At 42.0% G+C, this 22,403-nt stretch overlaps 1 protein-coding gene across 4 annotated transcripts in view; it reads left to right on the plus strand.

The window, feature by feature from the left end:
* arrb2a (arrestin, beta 2a) overlaps nt 1–14,112 on the plus strand; it is a 52,269-nt gene extending 38,157 nt beyond the window's left edge. Inside the window, exons 10-17 of one of the 4 annotated variants that reach the window (XM_084319624.1) lie at nt 71–155; nt 443–515; nt 1,455–1,592; nt 2,400–2,483; nt 4,052–4,075; nt 9,739–9,815; nt 11,202–11,256; nt 13,065–14,112. In XM_084319624.1, coding sequence (XP_084175750.1) covers nt 71–155; nt 443–515; nt 1,455–1,592; nt 2,400–2,483; nt 4,052–4,075; nt 9,739–9,815; nt 11,202–11,256; nt 13,065–13,155 — 627 coding nt within the window. In that variant the 3' untranslated portion in view covers nt 13,156–14,112. The remainder of the gene's footprint in view (nt 1–70; nt 156–442; nt 516–1,454; nt 1,593–2,399; nt 2,484–4,051; nt 4,076–9,738; nt 9,816–11,201; nt 11,257–13,064) is intronic. The other 3 variants (XM_084319625.1, XM_084319626.1, XM_084319627.1) reach the window with 3 other exon arrangements.
* The last annotated feature ends 8,291 nt before the right edge of the window (nt 14,113–22,403 follow it).

Consider the following 22,403-nt stretch of genomic DNA (forward strand, 5'->3'; position numbering starts at 1 on the left):
AAGAGTGATGCAGTATCTTATCTCTCTCTCTATCTATCTCCCTCTCTGTCTCTCTCTCTCCCTCTCTCAGCTCTATTATCACGGGGAACCCATCAGCGTAAATGTTCACGTCACCAACAACTCCACCAAAACTGTCAAGAGAGTCAAGATCTCTGGTAAACGTTCACATTTTGTGTGGGTGTGATTGATTGATATTATAGCAGTCTCGACAACGTACTATTACAACGGAAACATTTTCTCCTTCCCCTCTTTTGTAAAGTCTCTCTTTTACATTTCTCATCCTCCCCTCGTTCTTGTACGGAAAGCAGTGTATATTCTTCTTAAAGAATATAAATAATTAGATGGAAAGAATGAAGGTGTGAACTGTTGGTACACAGGCATAGTGACATTCTCACTGACTGACTCTCTCTCTCTCTCTCTCTCTCTCCACACCCATATACAGTGAGGCAGTATGCTGACATCTGCCTGTTCAGCACGGCTCAGTACAAGTGTCCAGTGGCGCAGCAGGAGGCAGAGTAAGTCAAATGCACATTCACAGTTGGAACTGGACACCAGTTGACCTATCTCAAGCCCTGCGGTCTCTTTTTTTTTTTTAATCCTCCAATCGCAAATGTTGCTTTCCTTGGGACAAACCAATGGAAGCAGTTGCAGTTGAGGATCAAGAAAAGAGGGTGTGGTTTGGGATGGGTCAATTGTCTGTAAATAAGTTGGTTTGGCAGCAGGCAACCTAACAGAGTGGAGGTTTGTTTCTATTGTGAAATTGCGTTTGGCTGGTAATATAGTGACTGTTGGCTGGTAGATTCCACCAAGCTGGTAATATAGTGACTGTTGGCTGATAATATAGTGACTGTTGGCTGGTAATATAGTGACTGTTGGCTGATAATATAGTGACTGTTGGCTGGTAGATTCCACCAGGCTGGTAGTGACTGTTGGCTGGTAATATAGTGACTGTTGGCTGGTAATATAGTGACTGTTGGTTGGTAGACTCCACCAGGCTGGTAATATAGTGACTGTTGGCTGGAAATATAGTGACTGTTGGCTGGTAATATAGTGACTGTTGGCTGGAAATATAGTGACTGTTGGCTGGTAATATAGTGACTGTTGGCTGGTAATATAGTGACTGTTGGCTGGTAATATAGTGACTGTTGGCTGGTAGATTATATTATGCTGGTAATATAGTGAGTGTTGGCTGGTAATGCAGTGAGTGTTGGCTGGTAGATTCCACCAGGCTGGTAATATAGTGACTGTTGGCTGGTAGATTCTATTAGGCTGGTAATATAGTGACTGTTGGCTGGTAGATTATATTATGCTGGTAATATAGTGAGTGTTGGCTGGTAGATTCCACCAGGCTGGTAATATAGTGACTGTTGGCTGGTAGATTCTATTAGGCGACCTGGTACACAACTTGAGAGTTGCTTCTGGTTCTGTAATTCTCTGGTGTCTACGGTTCTCAGTGACCAGGTGTCGTCCAGTTCGACGTTCTGCAAGGTCTACACGTTGACACCGACGTTGGACAAGAACCGCGAGAAGAGAGGCCTTGCGCTCGATGGGAAGCTCAAACATGAGGACACCAACCTCGCCTCCTCTACCATGTGAGAATATTAGACCTCCACTGATACTGGACTTCTGGGGCCGATACCGATATTGGGGAGTAAAATATTCCAATATCAATATATCGGCCAATATTCTTCATATATATTATTGTATGTATATATATATACACTTGTTTTTATGTTTATATTTGAGCTGGAACTAACTAGTTTGCATTGCATGTTCTATTCTATATTTTATTCTAAATAGCTTCATCTTCACTAAGACCTAAAAAATATAATGGTTTGTTTCCGGTTGCCGACCGACCCTGCCGATTTAGGTGCGACCCAATATATTTTATGAGTAAAAAAATATTTTTATTATTTTTTTTGAATAAAGTTTCATAGAAATCTTAGTCAAACCTTTAGTATTATGGATATTAAACATGCTGGCAGAGTACATGCATCCATGTTGTTGTAAACATTTTAATTAAATAAAGAAATTCCCTATCCATAGTCTCCGTGGGAAAGAATAAAATAAAGAAAATAAAATAAAATAAATTCCCTACCTACCCATGGCCTTAACTGACAACAAACAGGAAACAAACAATTTTTTTGTTATGCCTAATGATGAATTTATCTTTTTGTTACATTTAATAGTAATATCTATGAATCGTTTTTGAATATATTTAGCATTTCTAAATTACCCCAAGCATTTTTCTCAGCATTATATTCTGTAAAATGGTTTTAATATCGCCACATATTGGCCGATACCCATATGTCTGTGATATGTCTGTCAATATTGCCCAGCCTCTATTAGATTCCTCTCAGAATTGTTCTAATAAAAGTGTGTTTGTGTGTGTGTTGCAGTGTGAAGGATGTAACAAACAAAGAGGTTCTTGGAATCCTTGTGTCATACAGAGTAAAAGTCAAGCTGGTCGTCTCACGTGGAGGGTAAGTTACACACGCACTTCATCAACATATCCTTTTGCCTGTAGTACCATGAACATACTGCCATGATACACACTCGCCTTAATACATTCTGTTTAGTATAGCTGGCCCGAATATCACTGGATATCTGGATATCCATTTACTATTAATTTCTGAACAAATATTCTAATATCCACTTTCAAAACGGCCATTAAAAAAAAAACTCATAGACCTATAGTTAAAAATATATTAAGTTTGAAGTCACTGTCAAGCATTTCACTGTGGAGCAGTCCTCTTTAAGTAATGTCATTTTACCCTAGTTTAATTTTTTACTTTGTTTTGGGGAAATACCGAATCGTTTTCAACTTTTCATAGATGAGAGATTTTTCGCCTATAATTGTGCTCGACAGACCATCCACTGGCCTAAAGCTGCGATGTGTATGATTTCTTGGTTTGAATTTTGCTCCAAAATGCATCTTAACATGGACAGACTGACACCGTTTACTGTGAGTGAGTTTCATTAACCAGTGTAGCATCAGTGCAGAGATATTTTAATCTACAGTAAACTCACTGCTGCTACACTGATCTATGACACTCACTGCTGCTACACTGATCTATGACACTCACTGTTGCTACACTGATCTATGACACTCACTGCTGCTACACTGATCTATGACACTCACTGCTGCTACACTGATCTGATACTCACTGTTGCTACACTGATCTATGACACTCACTGTTGCTACACTGATCTATGACACTCACTGTTGCTACACTGATCTATGACACTCCCTGCTGCTACACTGATCTATGACACTCACTGCTGCTACACTGATCTATGACACTCACTGCTGCTACACTGATCTATGACACTCACTGTTGCTACACTGATCTATGAAACTCACTGTTGCTACACTGATCTGTGAAACTCTCACAGTAGACTGTGAGTCAGTGTGTTAAGATAGGTTTCGGAGCAAAATTCAAACAAACAAATCTTACACATTGCAGCTTTAAGCCAGTGGATGATTTGTCGAGCACAATAGTAGTTTGACCCAAAACTAACAGTCCATGTTGTTTAGTGAAATATTTGTACTGAATCTGTACTTGCTGTAGTAGTACACAATACTTGTTTAGTACTTATATATGGTATTGGCAGTAAAAGGTGTCACTGCTATCTGTCATTAAAGAAAATAATCTCCTTTTGACCCAAACTTTCACCTCCACAATTTCTGCTTCCCCTGCGCCATTCTCTCCTATAATGTTTCCCTTTTGCGTTGGGATTGCCATGTTTCACTGCATTATCCTCATTTTAGGTCTGTTAGTCATGCTTCGCAATAGTAACCCCGCCCCCCCCCCTTTTTGGTGTTGCTGTACTTTACTGTGTTAGCCCCCCTTGTTGGGTTTTGACTGTCATTGTTCCTCTGATTTCATCTTCCCTCTCCTGTGGCTTTGTCTGTCTCTCTCTCTCCTTCTCTCCTGTGTTTGTCTTGTCCCTTCCTCTCTCGGTCTGTCTGTCCCTCCTGTCTGTCTGTCTGTTCCTCCATCCGTGCGTGTGCCTTCCCTCCCTCCCCCTCCTCCCCGGGTGGTGCCAGGCTTTTGAGTGGCATGTTGGAGAGGTAAATGGAACACCCTAGTCGCCACCTCTCTCTGTGTGCATGTCATGTGCTCTATATATATATATATATATATATATATATATATATATATATATATATATATATATATATATATATATATATATCAGTGGTTCCCAGTCTTCCCTGAAACTGATGATAACAGGCAAGAGTCTCAGGCAGTGCGGATATCTCCTTCAGACAGCATGAGGATGTATGCACATTGGGACGCAATTTATGTAGACGGGTGAATAAGTGGACTATATTCAACAAAATTGTTGGGGGGGGGGGGGTGACAATTGGGTCGTAATTATCATCAATGTTGCCTACATCCTCTCAAAATCGTTTTCCGTGTATCTAATGGCACGCTTTACTTATTCTACCACTGTGTCTAATCTAATCGTTATTATTGTATTATGATTTTGTCTAATTGTTTTTGGAATTAGTCAAGCTCCTGCTGGGTTTGGAAACCACTGGTGTGTGATTGTGCAGCCCTGCTTTGGTGTGATGGGTATTCAGGTGGCTTCCTTATGCGGTGTTGTGTTCTCAAGACCTGGGGTCAATTCAGTTTCCAAACTACAAATAACTCACTGACCACAGATCATTCATTCTCAATAATAATCATTTAAAAAATCTAATTCTTAAGAAAATTCACTTCCTATATTTAAGTTGAAAGTAGGGATGCTTGATATTGGCTTTTTTTCCCGATACCGATATCAACCGATACCGATATATGAATAAACTGAATAATTTCAGGTAATTAACATTACATATCTCTTATTGTGTAATTAACACAACATTATGCATACTTTGACAATAAAAAAATACTAATTTGTTCTTACTTGCTTGGGTAAATAAAGGTTAAATAAATGTTTAAAAAAAAAAAAAAAAAACAGATACCGATATTTTTCCATATCACATTTTTATGCCAATATCGGCCGATAATATCGGACATCCCTAGTTGAAAGTGAACTGACTCCAATCCTGGTCACAAACCTGCAGCCACAACATCTGCAACACATGACATCTAGAACATCAACCTGCCACAACACTACAACACAGGACAGCTAGAACATCAACTTGCCACAACAGCTACTATAACACAGGACAGGACAGCTAGAACATCAACCTGCCACAACACTACAACACAGGACAGCTAGAACATCAACCTGCCACAACAGCTACTATAACACAGGACAGGACAGCTAGAACATCAACCTGCCACAACAGCTACAACACAGGACAGCTAGAACATCAACCTGCCACAACAGCTACTATAACACAGGACAGGACAGCTAGAACATCAACCTGCCACAACAGCTACAACACAGGACAGCTAGAACATCAACCTGCCACAACAGCTACTATAACACAGGACAGGACAGCTAGAACATCAACCTGCCACAACAGCTACAACACAGGACAGGACAGCTAGAACATCAACCTGCCACAACAGCTACAACACAGGACAGGACAGCTAGAACATCAACCTGCCACAACAGCTACAACACAGGACAGCTAGAACATAGCTCATTTTATGACCGCAGGCTAGAACATACAGTGTGGGGGATTTGACAGTGGCCTACTGGGGAAATGGGCAATGACTGCATGTGGTGTTTATTATCCAAATCTGGATGAGGGATTTACAATATGATGATTATTATAATTCTAACCATCTGATGGTTTTAAACACAAGTCTTGCTGTTTGTTTGATGAGACCCCCCACTGTGAAAGACCAGATTCAGTAAGAACTGCATCTTAAACTGTGGGTTGGGACCCAAAATGGATTGTGGGCCTATTTCTTTTCCTTTTATGATATGAATGTTTTATGTTTTGAGTCTTCATTCCAAGGCCATTCCAATTTACTCTGCTAGTGTCCCAGTTTTAAGAACCGTTTTAATGTGATACTTTGACATTCTGGTCTGTTATTGTTCCTTACCAGGTCACATTGTGCTGAAACTAAGGTTTCTGCATTGGCTTTTTAGGTCTCAGTGGAAATGTTGTGGTACTGACATTTTAGTCATTATGCCAATTCCCTGTGAATGTCACAATCCTGGTCATTGTGTTACCCGCTGTTAGTCCGGGGAGTAATCGGTGCTAACCAGCCAATTAATCAGTTACAGAATAGCCTAAACAGAAATATATATATTTTGTCACAAGTGACGGCTAAAGGAAAATAAAATTCTAAATGTCAAGGTATCTCATTGACGAATCAGACCCTGTATCAATATTGAAAATGTTCCAGTCAGTCTGTGAGCGTAGGCTGTCTTTCCCCATGTTTCAGACCAGGCAGTCTGTGAGCGTAGGCTGTCTTTCCCCATGTTTCAGACCAGGCAGTCTGTGAGCGTAGGCTGTCTTTCCCCATGTTTCAGACCAGGCAGTCTGTGAGCGTAGGCTGTGTTTCCCCATGTTTCAGGTCAATCTGAGAGCGTAGGCTGTCTTTCCCCATGATAATTTATTCAGAGGAAGAGAATAGTTTCTAGAAAAATCCTTGTGGATTTATATATTTTTACATAAGATATTCCTTTATTGATCCCCTTGGGGAAAGTCAGGCATCATAGCAGCAGGGGGGGGGGGGGGTACAGGTAGTAAAAAGCAGTGTAAACAATATAACAAATCAATATAATTAACATAGCATAATTAACTCTGGACATGTGCATAATGGTCAACAAGGTGCGAGATGAGGGTATGTATGCCCTCTCAATTATATTTGCCTTACAATAAGTGGTTACAACAACAATATATAATCTAATCTAAAAAAAACTAAATGCTAAATATATGCAATAATGCATGTCTGAGCTCTTCACCTACACACCCGCCCACTTCTGGCATTGGCCCTTTATTCCCTGTCGCTGAACTTTGTGATAAAGATGCTCCCAAGCTGAATAAATAATGCATCCGTAAGCATATAACCCGTTGGCTCCGTATCCATGTAAAGAAATGGCACAAGGAGCTTGGCGCATTTCATTCAAAATGTACTTTAACTTCAAAACCTAATATCTCCATTTCTGTATGCAGCATCACAAGCTCATAGGACGCTGAAAGACTAAATGGGCAAGCTGGCAGTTTTCTCGTTGCCTAGAAACACGAGGCGAATGATGCGTTTCATTCAGAGGGCCAGAGTCACAAGAATTTGACACAAATGTGGCGCAATTTTGTATGCGGTTCTCCTGACAACCTATTAGGTCGACGTCCCTCATGGGATTCTAATGTCGAGGGGTCAGAGATACGCGATGCAGATACTGGTATATGTTGAGATCACTCTCAGAAATGGATAAAAACCTCTATTTATATCGCCCCGTTACCAAATCAAACGCGTGGTCTTGAGTCTCTGTAGAAGCAACAGATTGGGTCGGTACTAGAATCCGTTTCAAGTGTAATTGGCTTCAAACTGAACTGTCATCTTTACAGATTTGTACACAATCTTGGATTTGTGGATTTTCAGAGCCATACTGTAGCTGCCTCGATTAATCTGTGCTTTTAAACGCGCTGCGTCTCCATCCTGTGTTGTAACTCGACACCCAGCAGCAGATGCTGCTTACGCCATCCTGACCCAAGATCCATATGAACAAAAATAAGATAAGTAATGTTGTGAAATAGGAAGACGAGTAGTGGCCGCTTGTCATTCCCTAATAAATTGACCCAGGGCCTCGGCCACGATGCACCCACTCGGATGTTCTTCTACTCGAGTAACTAAAGAAGTTGTGGATGTTGACAGATTGAATGTCCAGGCTGCAGCTGATGTAGTTTGTAAGGTTTATTATCCAAAGAAAATTATGGTTGAGAACAGAGCGGTTTTGCGCCGGTAGGAAAAATAAATCCTCTCGGCAGGTGCATAACATTACTCTAATTACAGTGCCTACTATACTAAGAAGTGGTATGCCCCTAGTGGTGTGCCCCTAATATTCAAAACATAAATACAATTACCATAAACAACACAACTTCCAATATGTCTGTTTTGGCTTCTACACTGAGGCTCAGCAAGATTGTGTACAAATCTGCCACTGCTTAATGTTTCAAGTGTAATTGGCTTTGAGCGGCAAGGCGCTCGCCACCAACGCAGGAGATGCTGGGTTCGAGCCCAGCTCTCTGCGTTGCTACCAGCTTGGCTGGTCGTTCATACTAATACAATTGGCAGTGTTAGGGGTGGGAAAGCTGGTGGGTGGGGATCGGACGTTGTGGACAGCGACTCCTACAGGTCGGTTGGTGCGCCTGCACAGTAGAATCAGGAGGCGACGGGGGCGGCGTGTCCCTCCCACGCAGACCCTCGCCGCTGAGAGATTGTGCTGTTCAGGTGAAAAGATGCGACGGCTGCCTCCTCGAGTACCGCAGGGGACACGTGATGCAAGGCTTCGTCCACATTGCAGCCGGCTTGTGGGAGGCATGGCCTAACAGTGTTCGAGACAGGGGAGGGTAGAATTGGACAATACGAAATTGGGGAAGGGAGAAAAATAGAAAATGGGGAGAAAGAGTAGATAAAAAAAAAAGTGTAATTGGCTTTAAAGTTTAAACTGAACTGTCATTGTTACAGATTTGTACACAATCTTGCCGAGCCTCAGTCTTCCTATTTGACAACATTACTTATCTTATTATTGTTCATATGGATTTTCAGAGCCACACCTAAGCCCATAGCTGCCTCTTAACTGATTAATCTGTGCTTTCAAACGGGCTGCGTCTCCATCCTGTGTTGTAACTTGACACCCAGAAGCAGATGCTGCTTACGCCATCCTGACCCGGTCCTAGTCTACCTCCCTCCTCCTGACCCAGTCCTAGTCTACCTCCCTCCTCCTGACCCAGTCCTAGTCTACCTCCATCCAAAATTTTAAATGTCAAGGTATCTCGTTGACAAATCGGGCCCTGTATCAATATTGAACATGTTCAGGTCAGTCTGTGAGCGTAGGCTGTCTTGCCCCATGTTTCAGGTCAGTCTGTGTGCGTAGGCTGTCTTGCCCCATGTTTCAGGTCAGTCTGTGAGCGTAGGCTGTCTTGCCCCATGTTTCAGGTCAGTCTGAGCGTTGACTGTCTTGCCCCATGTTTCAGGTCAGTCTGTGAGCGTAGGCTGTCTTGCCCCATGTTTCAGGTCAGTCTGAGCGTTGACTGTCTTGCCCCATGTTTCAGGTCAGTCTGTGAGCGTAGGCTGTCTTGCCCCATGTTTCAGGTCAGTCAGTCTGTGAGCGTAGGCTGTCTTGCCCCATGTTTCAGGTCAGTCTGTGAGCGTTGACTGTCTTGCCCCATGTTTCAGGTCAGTCTGTGAGCGTAGGCTGTCTTGCCCCATGTTTCAGGTCAGTCAGTCTGTGAGCGTAGGCTGTCTTGCCCCATGTTTCAGGTCAGTCAGTCTGTGTGCGTAGGCTGTCTTGCCCCATGTTTCAGGTCAGTCTGTGAGCGTTGACTGTCTTGCCCCATGTTTCAGGTCAGTCTGTGAGCGTAGGCTGTCTTGCCCCATGTTTCAGGTCAGTCAGTCTGTGAGCGTAGGCTGTCTTGCCCCATGTTTCAGGTCAGTCTGTGAGCGTAGGCTGTCTTGCCCCATGTTTCAGATCAGTCAGTCTGTGAGCGTAGGCTGTCTTGCCCCATGTTTCAGATCAGTCAGTCTGTGAGCGTAGGCTGTCTTGCCCCATGTTTCAGATCATATAATGGTTCTGTCGTGCCTTCTCTATTTCTTTGTCCAGAGATGTATCGGTGGAACTGCCCTTCGTCTTAATGCATCCCAAACCTGTAGAGCTGCCTATGTCCCGCCCACAGTCAGGTCTGAAACACACACACACACGTACGCACGCACACACGTGCACACACACAGCATCCACATTGACAAAAAAAGTGGTTTTGATTTTTTTTAACCATAATAGCCCCATGTCTTACTCGCCAGTACTGATGCAGTAGAGTCCTTTCTCAGCACAATCCATGATGTACCTCCTTCTAGCTCCGGCTAGTTCGCCCACAAGCCGACGCAAAGTCACTGGGTTCACAAGCTCCCGTCTGTTTAATCTAACTGAATGTCACTGAAATTGACTCCGTAGTTACACACAAAGTAGATTTCAGTGAGCTTTGGTCAGCTTGTACAGACCCCATTGACTTTGCATTAGTTTGTGGCTAAACTAGCCAGAGCCAGAATGAGGAACAGCGTGGATCGTGGTGAGAAAACACTGTACCGATCATCATCATTGATATGTAGGGGAGGGGGCCAGCTGTACCGATCATCATCATTGATATGTAGGGGAGGGGGCCAGCTGTACCGGCAGCTCCAAGCTGAAGTAAAAAGATAATAATAATAAGGCCTAACAAAAATAATAGTTGGTTTCAGGTTGGTTGTCAGTTTGGCCATGGGTAGGTAGGGAATTTATTTTTATTTTTTTTTTATTTTATTCTTTCCCACGGCGACTATGGATAGGGAATTTCTTTATTTAATTAACCCTTTCACTGCCACACGACAGAAGGTTAGCCCTTTACTATCACACAACCGACGGCGATGCTCCATCATTAGCATCATTAGCTCCGCGGATGCGGAGCTAATGATGCTAATGATGGAGCATCGCCGTCGGTTGTGTGATAGTAAAGGGCTAACCTTCTGTATTGTCACAGTGAAAGGGTTAACCGGCTGTCGTGTGGCAGTGAAAGGGTTAAAATGTTCACAACAACATGGATGCATGTACTCTGCCAGCATGTTTAATATCCATAATACTAAATGTTTGACTAAGATTTCTATGAAACTTTATTCTAAAAAAAAAAAAAAAAAAAAAACGTATTTTTTTTTTTTTAATATATAATTTTTTTTTTAAACTCATAAAATATATTGGGTCGCACCTAAATCGGCAGGGTCGGTCGGCAACCTGAAACCAACCATTATTTTTGTTAGGCCTAAATAAACATTTCCCAGCCTCTGATCGGCAGGTGGTTTCGCACACTTGTGTACGTTTTGACACGGAACACGACGGTGGTGTTAGTTTTCCGATGCAAACTCCACTTGGCAGGCCAAAAACATCTGATTGGTTGTTAGAAATCAGGCTGAATCTTAACAACCAATCGGGTGTTTTTGTGTGCGTCAGAAGTACACACCAATGCACACATGCTCACACTATGTTCATTTCTGTGTGTCTGTGCTAATGCCTTTGATGTGTGTGCGTGCGTGTTGCAGCTGTTCCAGAGATGGACCCTCCCATTGACACCAACCTGATAGAATTTGAGACAACGTGAGTATTCATCTCGCTGAGTGTTTCAGTCAGGGTTGGACTCAATTCACCTTTTAATTTAACAAATTCGAAATATACATTTTAAACCACAATTAATTTACTGGTAATGAAGCATTCATTCTGAATGATTGCTTCATAGACTGGTAGATATAAAAAAATATATATAAAAATGTAATAATGTAACAGAAAGATGTCCTATTTTCATATTTTAGAGAAAATTAACTTCATGAATTGATTGAATGCACATTTGATCTGACATAATTCTGTCCTCCTGTTCTACCTCGCAGTGCAATATTGCTGTGTTCACACGATCCTCTGGAACTCTGACGTTTCCTACTAGCTCGGACCTTCCGAGTTCCTGAGGATCCTATTCAAATAAAAGAATGTTCTCTCCTCCATAGTTTATCAGACTTGGTAGGCTGTTCACGTGCTATTTCTGGGTCTGAAACTCATCCTCAGCAACACACCCGACGCCACATGAACACAGCATATTCCAGTTCAGAGACCTAGCGTTAGCTGTGATGTGTAGCTAACATTAGAGCTAGTATTAATGTGAACTAATGGTGAAGCAGATTTGTTGGACCAGGGGTTCTCAAGGTTTTGATGACTGAGGGCCAATTGAGGAATTGGCCTTATTGGCCGTCCACTGTATTGGAACTGGAAACATTTTTACGCATGCGTTTACAACGTAACAACTCATCACGGGCCGCCTGAAACGTTTATGAGGGCCACCATTGGCTGCACTTTGAGAATGCCTGTGTTAGACAATTTGCACTCTGGAACGGCAACGATGTTTATTATTCTTTTTTCTTTTTTACATAATCTCACACACATCCAAATACAAAATTTTGCACATATTCATTTATTAAAAATTTATTTTTAGTAAGTGAGTTTGAATATGGCCACCAGTGATGTCATCAGGGACATTGAATCCTTGTGTGTTAATTACAGCTCCATGCAATGACGTAGTTACAATAAAAAAATAGCAATACCTTGTCAATACCTTGCTAAAATCAGTGTCCCCGATGACGTCATTGGTGGCTGTATTCAAACGAATTTACTGTCGGTAACTGTCGAACTAAATTAATGTGTGCAAAACTGTTTTGTTTTGGGATGTGTGTGAGATTATGTGCAACATTTATATCCGCATTGTTTTTGGTGAAGTGCCCCCTTTAAATTACATCAATTATTTTATTCTGTCTATTTTATTTATAGTCATTTTATTTCTATTCTACTGCTGTGAAGCACTTTTGGGCTGCAATTCTCGTATGAAAGGTGCTACATAACGTTTATTATTATTATCAAACACGGCAGACGATCTCTTTTAGCCTATTTTACATTGGGTTTCAGTGGTATTCATTAAAGGGGAGTACACCTTTAAATGAAATAGTCAAAGTGAAAAAAGTTATTTAAATTGAGATAATAGACGCTCACATAATCTCAATCTTGGAATAATAATAATGGTGGTAGATAATGATGACAATGTTCTAAATCAAAGTCTAACCTTTTTAATAAACAGTTTGTGTAACTGTCGATTTTATGGATTTTGGGTGCAGATTATAATCCCAAGTAATTTACATATTCAGATTCCATTTGAGTATTCCAGTTGGTGCTCGGGGATAAAGGGACAAGCACAAGAACACAGTGACATCATAACGATTACCATTATGGGATGCTCTGTGCTAGTGTTTTTAATCCAGGCTGATTTCCGACACCAGTCCCCCTGTCTTTCCAGCAGGTAATCTGTAACCAATACTAACTGGGTAGTAACCTTCTCGACCCCTGTGTGCTTCCGTCTCGTCCTACAGTAGCATCTCCCAGGACGACGACTTCGTATTCGAGGACTTCGCCCGTCTGCGGCTCAAAGGAGCGGTGGACGACAAGGACGAGGACTGCTAGAGATCACAAACTCTTCACACGTTCCATCACAAACTCTTTAGACACACACGCACACACACACACACACACACACACACACGTACTACATAATTATACACTCCCAAGGGAATGAGGTGAAGGCATGTGAGGAGATGTGATGCGAAGGCAGTCTGCTGAAGTGATCCTGACAGGGCAGTGTTCTTCTCTCTAGCCTGACCCGTTTGTCGTCCTCTCATACCTCCTCTCTCTCTCTCTCTCTTTCACTCTCTGTCTGCCTGTCTCTCTGTCTGCCTGTCTGTCTGTCTGCCTGTCTGTCTATGTTGGATAGGCAGGACCAGACCTAAGCTCCATGCTTCTTCAGTGAGCAGGTTTACATGCACATCATTATTCCGTCGAACGAATGACTGCATTTTCTATTAGAGCCTGACTGATGTGTCGGTTGGCTCATCACGATGTATCTGTATCGATGCGTGTTCCGCCAGCGGGTCCGGTCCATTAGCTGTCTTTTATGGGGTTAAAAAAAGGTTAGCCAAGCTGCTGGTATCATGTGAAACTGGAGGCCCTGAGGAATCCATAGATGCCAGCCATGTCATGTCATGGTATATGTGTGTGTGTGTGTGTATGTGGGGGTGGGGGGTCCCCTTGACCTCTCCACCTCAAGATATTGAATGAAAATGGGTTTATTGGAACCACAAGTCTCCTCTTCACAGCCATGCCCAGTTGACTTATCTCAAACCCTGACCCTCTTTTTTTTTCTTTTTTCCTCCAATCACAGCTGTTGCTTTCCTCAAAGTGACCATTGTGATTGGAGGTTCAAGAAAAGAGGGTGGCGTTTGAGATGAGTCCATTTATGCTAGTCCATGCAGATTTAGGCCCAAACCATGCAGTTTTTTTGCATGCAGTACCAATAGGTTATTTTACGCCTTTTTTTAATGAGTAATATATATGTAAAATAATGTAATAAAGTTTGTTTGGCCCCAGAAATCGAGTACTGGTCAGGCTTTAATTTCTAATATACAATGGAATGACTGCATACATTTTACAGTGTGGGTGACCCCAGTGGGAATCGAACACCTAACCCTGGCAATGTTAGTGCCATGCTCAAGAGCGCCAAGCATTAACCATTGAGCTACACAGGACTATAATCGGACCCTCCTGTTCTCCATTTAGGAGTTGACTCTTGTAAATTAACATCATATTCCATTTTAAATAAACCAGATAAGCTCTGGTTCAGATAATAAGATAGATGCCGCTATTAGCCAGGACATTGAGGCATGTATACTGCCCTGCAGGAGCTAACCACAGTAACTATACTGCCCTGCAGGAGCTAACCGCAGTAACTATACTGCCCTGCAGGAGCTAACCACAGTAACTATACTGCCCTGCAGGAGCTAACCGCACTAACTATACTGCCCTGCAGGAGCTAACCGCAGTAACTATACTGCCCTGCAGGAGCTAACCGCAGTAACTATACTGCCCTGCAGGAGCTAACCGCACTAACTATACTGCCCTGCAGGAGCTAACCGCAGTAACTATACTGCCCTGCAGAACAGTGAAACTCAGTTTCAAACAGTGAAACTCAGAAAAATGCCTTTAAAATTCTTTGACTATCCAGTGATTTTGTAGTTACTGCAATTCTTTATACCCCAGAGCAAGATTTAACTCTGAAACTTTGTCACAAGATAAAATGGATATTAAGAAGTTAAATTTCACTTAAGTTTGAAAGAAAAATGTAATTACTGCGGTTAGCTTCTGCAGGACCGTATAACCCTCACCAGGTTTATAGTTGGATTTTCTTTCCCGGTCTGCATTCGTTCCATTTGAATTGTAATATGTACAGTTATCTGGTAGATGAATACTCTGTGCATGTAAATGGTCTCATTGTTCCTCTGTCTTGTCTCGCTGTCTCGGTAGTCACGTCCGCGTCAGAACATTTTCTCACAGCCTCCCAAAATGTTGCTCGATTTGTCGCCGGTCAATAAACCAAGTCACCGGCGGCGTCTGAAGAGTGGGTGAAGTTGTCAACACTGACGGGGGAGATGGAGACTAAATGAAACGGACCGCCTTATACTTAGTCAAGAAATGTCTTGATTTAAAGGCTGACGTACCACTTATCAAGAGCAGGTGACCATTTTTCCCTCCCTTTATGAAATCAGATTATCATTTTTTATTTTCTTTACAGTTTCTCCTACTATTGATGACCAATTTGTCGCCTCAAATAATGAAGGTCATGATAAGCGGCAGCAGGCGGGTGATGCTGCCCTCTGCAGGGATGATGGTCGACCGCATAGTGCACTGTACGTAACAAAGCGTGTTTATGGTTAAATATTTGGTCATACTGGTTGGAAAACTTTACATTGGCTATATCTACACTGGCTTAGACACGTTTTGATTACGGTCTCTTAAGAAAAGAAAACATGCTTTACACCATTTCTACACACAGGTTATTTGTGGTGGTGGCAGATTGGGGTGAGTAAGATTCTCATAGTGAGCAGTGAAAAGGAATGTGTACATGTAACGCAAGAGCTAGAGTCTTTGTGGTGGGCCTGTTTGATATTGCGGTAGGAATCCATGAATAAATATATTTTATAGGAAACATTGCATACACCAACACTCACACCCAGTGGTGTTTTTATAGGCTTTCACCAGCATAACCCCCTCTAAACCAGGGTTGGGGTGAATTCATCTTCAATTCAGTCAATCCAAAATGTAAACGGGAATGGAGTTAATTTAACGACAAAGCATTTGTTCTTGGTTATTATCTCCATCAGGCAGAAGCCTGGAAGTCATGTAGCCGGTCCGGTGTGCATGTGTCCGTCTGTCTGTCTGCAGCGTCTGCTGTATTCACTCTTCTACATTTCAAAGCAAACGTCCCAAATGTTCCTCCACTAGTCTGCACAGACCAAAGAACTTGAGTTGCAGCTGCCAGTTACTTGCATCCAAACATTACATCAGTTTATAAAATAAAATATGAACTATTCCAACTTCAAGTATAACTAGGCCACTGACTTCTTTAGCTAAAGAAGCGGCACGGTGGTGTAGTGGTTAACACTGTCGCCTCACAGCAAGAAGGTCCAGGGTTCGAATCCCGCTTGGGGACCAGGTTTCCATGATGCCAGTTACCCAGGTGGGGTATCTCCCAGGCCTTTCTGTGTGGAGTTTGCATGTTCTCCCCGTGCTCGCAAGGGTTTCCCCCCCCCGATAAGATAAACCCAATGGAAAAACATGCACAACAACAAGATCGCTAACGCTGTGGCGTCCTTGACGAAGACGGACAGGAGCACTTGGATTGGTCCCCTGGCGCGGCTCACGTGGCGCCTGTCTGCTCCCGGCTGCCCTTGGGGGGGAAGGACGACGGGATGGGTTAATCGCAGATACGCATTGTATGCATGGTTCGCATGTGTGCCAAATGATGACCTCGGAGCAGGTCCTAAATTATTATAATTATTATAAACTTAAAGAGGTTCATAATAAGTCAATCTATTTTCAAATAGCTTTTTGAATTACAATTTTCGCAGCCATGTCATTTTACAGGCTACATTCCTATCTCTCACCAGAAATAGATGCTATTTCAAAGAGAAATATCACTTAATAATGTATGTTCACTTGTTAACATCTTAGAGGAAAACAGCCTCAGAGCTTCAGGCACATTTTCATCAGGTTAGTCTTCTGAAGGAAAAATACGTTCTATACATTGTAATATACATTTCTATCTCTGATAAGGCAGGGGATTTAAAAAATGTTAAGCAGCACTTTAAGAAAATAAAAGGAAAGGTCGATAGCCAAAACTAGCTTAGCATCGCACATCGGGTCATCCAACGTCACTCTCTGCAACATCCGGTCATTTAGGGTTAGCAATTTGGCCCTAAATTCTAAAACATAAAATCTTTTGGTGAAATGCAATTTTCCCATTAATCCGTATGAAGGACAACCGGAAAGGAAAACACTGTCTATCTCTGCTCCATGTATGATATAGTGAGGGCCTTGTATGAGGCGGTGAGCCCTGCAGAAAAATAACATGATACATAATGTCAGGCCTGGTCGGAACAAGTATGTAGCTGAAGCCTGGGAAGACTTTAACCCTTTCACTACCACACTACCAAATTGTTAACCCTTTCACTGCCACACGACAAAGGGTTAACCGTCTGTAGTGTGGTAGTGAAAGGGTTAAATGATGGGCTATGGCAGGTAGACCCAGGGCCTGTGCTCGCACACTAGAAGCTCACTAATGTGAGATACAAGTATGCCATTCGCTTCCTTTGTCAGAATGAGCATGAGCTTCTGATTCTATGGCTAAGTAATGATGCTTTTGATTTTTGGAAAGAAGTGAGAGTGTATTAACAACCGTAAACATCTCTACCATGCACTGGTACTCCGGATCAGACGTTATTGCAGAGTTATGGCGACCGCATTATTGTACCTTATTCAACTGTGTTCAAAGTGATTTGTATACGGCAGATAACATTGAGAGTAATGACTCAATGATGATTATGTCACGTGAGGTATACAAGCTATAAACGAGCTGTCTGATAACAAAGCAAGTGGTCTAGAGATCATGTTACTGCTGAACACCTTGAATATGCCAGTCTGAGGAGAGCTCCTCTCCTTGCTGTTTGTTCTACTGGCCTTATGATTCATGTCTACGTTGTCTGTTCTGTTAGTGCCAGTTATCAAGGACAAAGCTAGTAAAGTTGTCAGCCTAGATAACTGTATAGGCCCATAACTCTAGCCAACATCCTGTCGAAGGTTCTAGAAAGAATCCAGCTGGATAGAATAAATCAGTTCATTAACTCCACAGATAACTAATTTGATTTCAAAGTTAAACATAGTACTGTCTTGGGTATATATATGTCTTAAATTCAATTATGCAAAATTGCACATGGATTGGCAAAATGGCCTCCTACAGGGTTCAAAGGGCAAACGATGAGGCACATAATACACAAAACAGAATAAGCACCACCTAGTGGATGGAAAAGGTTTTTCTCTGGTCAGAACAGAAATTAATAAGCTTTGTTAGTGAAATATCGTTAAAGTTAAAACTAATGGCTTTTTCTTATAAGTAAAAGAAATTATTGTGCCTCCTCCCCTCCCAAAGAAAATCTTATACCCATCCACAAATTAGTTTCTCCCGCCGGACTAAGTGTTTGTGTGTAACCATTATCTGAAATGAAAAAAAAGAAGAAAAAGATTCTAACCCTAACTAACCTTACTGTCATGCACTTGTCCTAATATACTAACCTACACTGTAGCACTCAACACTTTGATGAACATTGTTACTCGGCTCATAGAGTTGTGCCCTTCCTGATGACTTGTCGTACAGAACTTTTAAGTCGCTTTGGATAAAAGCATCAGCTGTGTGAGTGAGAGAGAGAGACAGACAGACAGACAGATGGACGGAGACTAGAGCTAGTCAACACGAGGCTCAGCCGGCTGCCTATCCGGTCAGCGAGCGTGTTCCTTATTCTCTAGCTGCATTAAAACATACCCCGATTCCTTTTTCAACAGAAAAGATACCCTGTGATGTTCGGGATGAGGAGCACACTGTCTGACTGCCCCCTGCCGGAGAGCTGCGCTCTACTGAGCGCACCTTTCTAGGTATTAAATAAGTTGAATTGCATAATCTTATCATGGCTAAATATTTTCAATTCATGAATTATTAACGTATGTCCTTTTATTGAATTGAAGGTAAATTGACCCAAACCTTGCTCTGAATTTGTGGCCTTTCATCCATTCTGAGAGATGTTGATGTTTCCTGATGCGCGAGTACGGGGATACCCCCCATAATCCAAAACCACCCACCGGTCTTTAAACACAGTATCTTAACTGAGAGACTCCCCTTCCACTGGACCACCCTGGGACCCTATTACGGGGAAAAATATGAACGGTATTCAACGGCGAGAGACGCATTTTTCTTTATCCTGTTTCCCTGTTTGAATTGTGCCATGAATTACACATATGATATGATACATTTATTTATATTGCGTTATTTACATGATGTTTGTCGATTTTAAAAGTGCAATTGTCAGCTAGCTAACGTTACGTTATAACATCAAATGATACTGATAATGTTGGCCAACTTGCGAGTCAATCGACTTATTTGACTTGCTAAATTATCTTGTGAAATTGACAAATGTCATATGTGTAATTCATGGCACAACTGAAACAGGATCAAAAGACTAATTGCGTCTCACACTGCATACATATTGTGTTTTATATAGTCCCATGGTGGTCCAGCGGAGGTGGAGGGACCTCTCTATGGCTTGTTGAGCATTATGAGCTTTATTAATGCCAATGGGCACTGCTAGCTGCAAGCTAGAGAAGCCTTTGCCCCAAGTGTCTCTGGGAAAGAAGAGTAACCAACAAATACAAATTATAAGATGTCAGGGTGGCATTAAGCTCCAATGGTTATCCTCTACGTGAATTAGGGTTTGAGGGCACGAGTCTGGCCATCACGCCTCTCTCGGATGTGCTTGTGTCCTCAAGTCAGTTAAACTCTTGATGGCAGGCAGCTCCGCTGCTCTCACTATTGCATATATGCCATCCTTGCCAATCTCAAACCATTAATGTGATAACCGTGAAACGCCTATTTATTTATTTATAGAAATGCCTCCCTGTTCCTTCACGGGACCTTTTGTCGAGGGAACCGTGCACCAGATTATAGCAACAAAACTACTCATCGGGAGACGGCCTATGGATCATGTAGAATGTGGTGACAGAAGTTAGGAAACAAGACTGGAAAAGACGCCAGTATTTTCCTTCTAATGTGCCACGTTTACACACTTAAAGGAACACGCCAACATTTTGGGAAATTAGCTTACCAGTTTCCTCTGTGCGTTCAGTAGAAAGCTATCTGGCTGCACGTTAGCCTAGCTTAGCACAATGAATGGAAGTGGACAGTGCCGGTTAGCCTTTGGGAGAGGTGTTAGTTGGACAATGCCTAAGCTAACCGGCCATGTCCGCTTCCATACATTTTTCCACGTTACCAGTGCCATGTTGGGTTAGCGTAGTTCTGCTTTGAATACATCGTTAATGTGTTGTGTTGAAAAGTAACCATTGCGTTGTCCCTACCTGCACCCACCGATGTGTTGAAAATGACACAGCCTTTCGATTCCTGCATTCACTCGAGCTTTTGACCATCAACAATAAGGGAACAGTTTTTTTTAAGGTTTTTCTTTTTTAAGTGGTGCTGTGAATTTTACGAGCTGTGATTCAGTTTTTCGTCATGCATTTGTGGGGTTTGGTACTTTGTAAAGCAGCTCTTGATTAGTGTGAACATGTATGAAATGAAAAGTGCCACCTCTGAGCTGCCATAGTGTCTATACAAGGTCTATAAATGACATGGTTAACCAATTTGCAGAAGTAAATAACCGGCATGGGAAAAGTGTTGGAATCTACGGGACCAGTGAGTGCCTGGTCTGTCCCATTAGTCCCTCCAACCTCTGTATTGTCAAAGAGACTTTTTGTCATCATTGTCTGGAACCGAGTGAGTAGTTTATATACCTTGTGTACCATCATTTTTGTTGGTGAGACATATGACAATAAAACTATTATAATTATTACTTCTACTGTATCATGACCATGATTATTATCATAATCATTGAAGAATAAAGTATATTGTTTTGCCTCATTTAATTTTTTTTAGATTTTAATTTAATTTTTTTTATTAAAGGTAAAATGAACTAACCAAATTTCTGGTTTGTGTTTCTTTTGAAATATATATATATTTTTTTTTTTAACCCTGATGAAACATCAATAGTTTAATAGTTTATCGTTATCTTACTGATTACAGTGAGCTTGTTAAATTATTACTCATCTGCAAACAGCCAATTTAAGTTATATGGACATGCTTATCTTTGCTGCCCTGCAATATCTTCTCCTTTCTAGTAGGAAAGAGGCAGTGGTGGAAGTAGCCTAATAGAATAGTACACCATTAAAGGTCCTTCAAAAGAGTATGTACTTGACATTAAATGCGCTTGTTGAGTATTAAAAGTTAAATGACTTGTTCCAACATCATATTCTGTAGGAAGAAGCATTACATCTATGATGTATTAACCTGTGAGATTTAAGAAGCATTACATCTCTGGTGTATTAACCTGAAGCATTACATCTGATGTATTAACCTTTAAGAAGCATTACATCTCTGATGTATTAACCTGTGAGGTTTAAGAAGCATTACATCTCTGGTGTATTAACCTGGTGAGTTTTAAGCATTACATCTCTGATGTATTAACCTGTGAGGTTTAATTTGAAAGGGTTGCTGGTTCACTTCTCCTGATGGCCTCCTCTTTGTTGGAAGGATCAAACTTAAAGTCAATAGTTTTTATGAATTCTATACATTTTACTAAGTACTTGCAAAAATGACATGTAGTGGAATAAAATATTGCAGTGAAGTACAATATAGTTTTTCAGCAAACATTCTGTTACTTCCCACCCCTGGGACTGCGTATTAATGGGACCTCAGACGAAGAACCACATAAGTCTGTTTGACGTTTTCATGGGAACAATGTTTTTACAAACATCTAAAGATGGTAAGTTAGTGTTGTGTTCATTCGTAGTTAAAGACGGTAGAGAGAGTACTTTCTGGTGATATAATCACATTCACTCCTAAGTGAAGAATTTGACATCCTGGCTCGAGTGATGCAAGGGGACACCCTTGCCCCCTTCCTTTTCGTCATAGTCCTCGACTGCGCTCAGGAAGGCCATCAATGGACAGGAGCAGGAACTTGGTCTCACAATAACCCCAAGGAGATCGAGACGACACCCCGCCATAGTCCTAACAGACCTTGACTACGCGGACGACATCAGCCTGCTCTCTGACCATGTGGAGCAGGCACAGGAACTCCTGTGCAGAGTGGAGACGGAGTGCGCCAAGGTTGGCCTTAGGCTAAATGCCAAGAAAACCGAGGTCATAATGTATAACATCCTCCCGGATCATCCACCTCTAAGGACAACAGGAGGCTCTGCTCTAAAGGAAGTCAGTGATTTCAAGTACCTGGGCTTGTGGGTCAACTCGTCCGAGCAAGACTTTAAAGTGAAGAAGGCACTTGCGTGGAGGGCTCTGAACGGCATGACCAGTGTGTGGAAATCCAACCTCCCCCGTCAAATCAAGCTCAACTTCTTTCATGCAACAGTTGAGTCTGTCCTTTTGTATGGCAGTGAATGCTGGACCTTGAAGCCCACCCTGCAGAAGTCCTTGGATGGGTGCTACACCATAATGATGCGTGTGGTGCTCAACATCAACAGGGATGAGCATGTCACTAATGCAAACT

Source organism: Notolepis coatsorum, assembly GCF_963971535.1.
Source record: "Notolepis coatsorum genome assembly, chromosome: 8".
In the NCBI taxonomy this organism is placed as follows: domain Eukaryota; kingdom Metazoa; phylum Chordata; class Actinopteri; order Aulopiformes; family Paralepididae; genus Notolepis; species Notolepis coatsorum.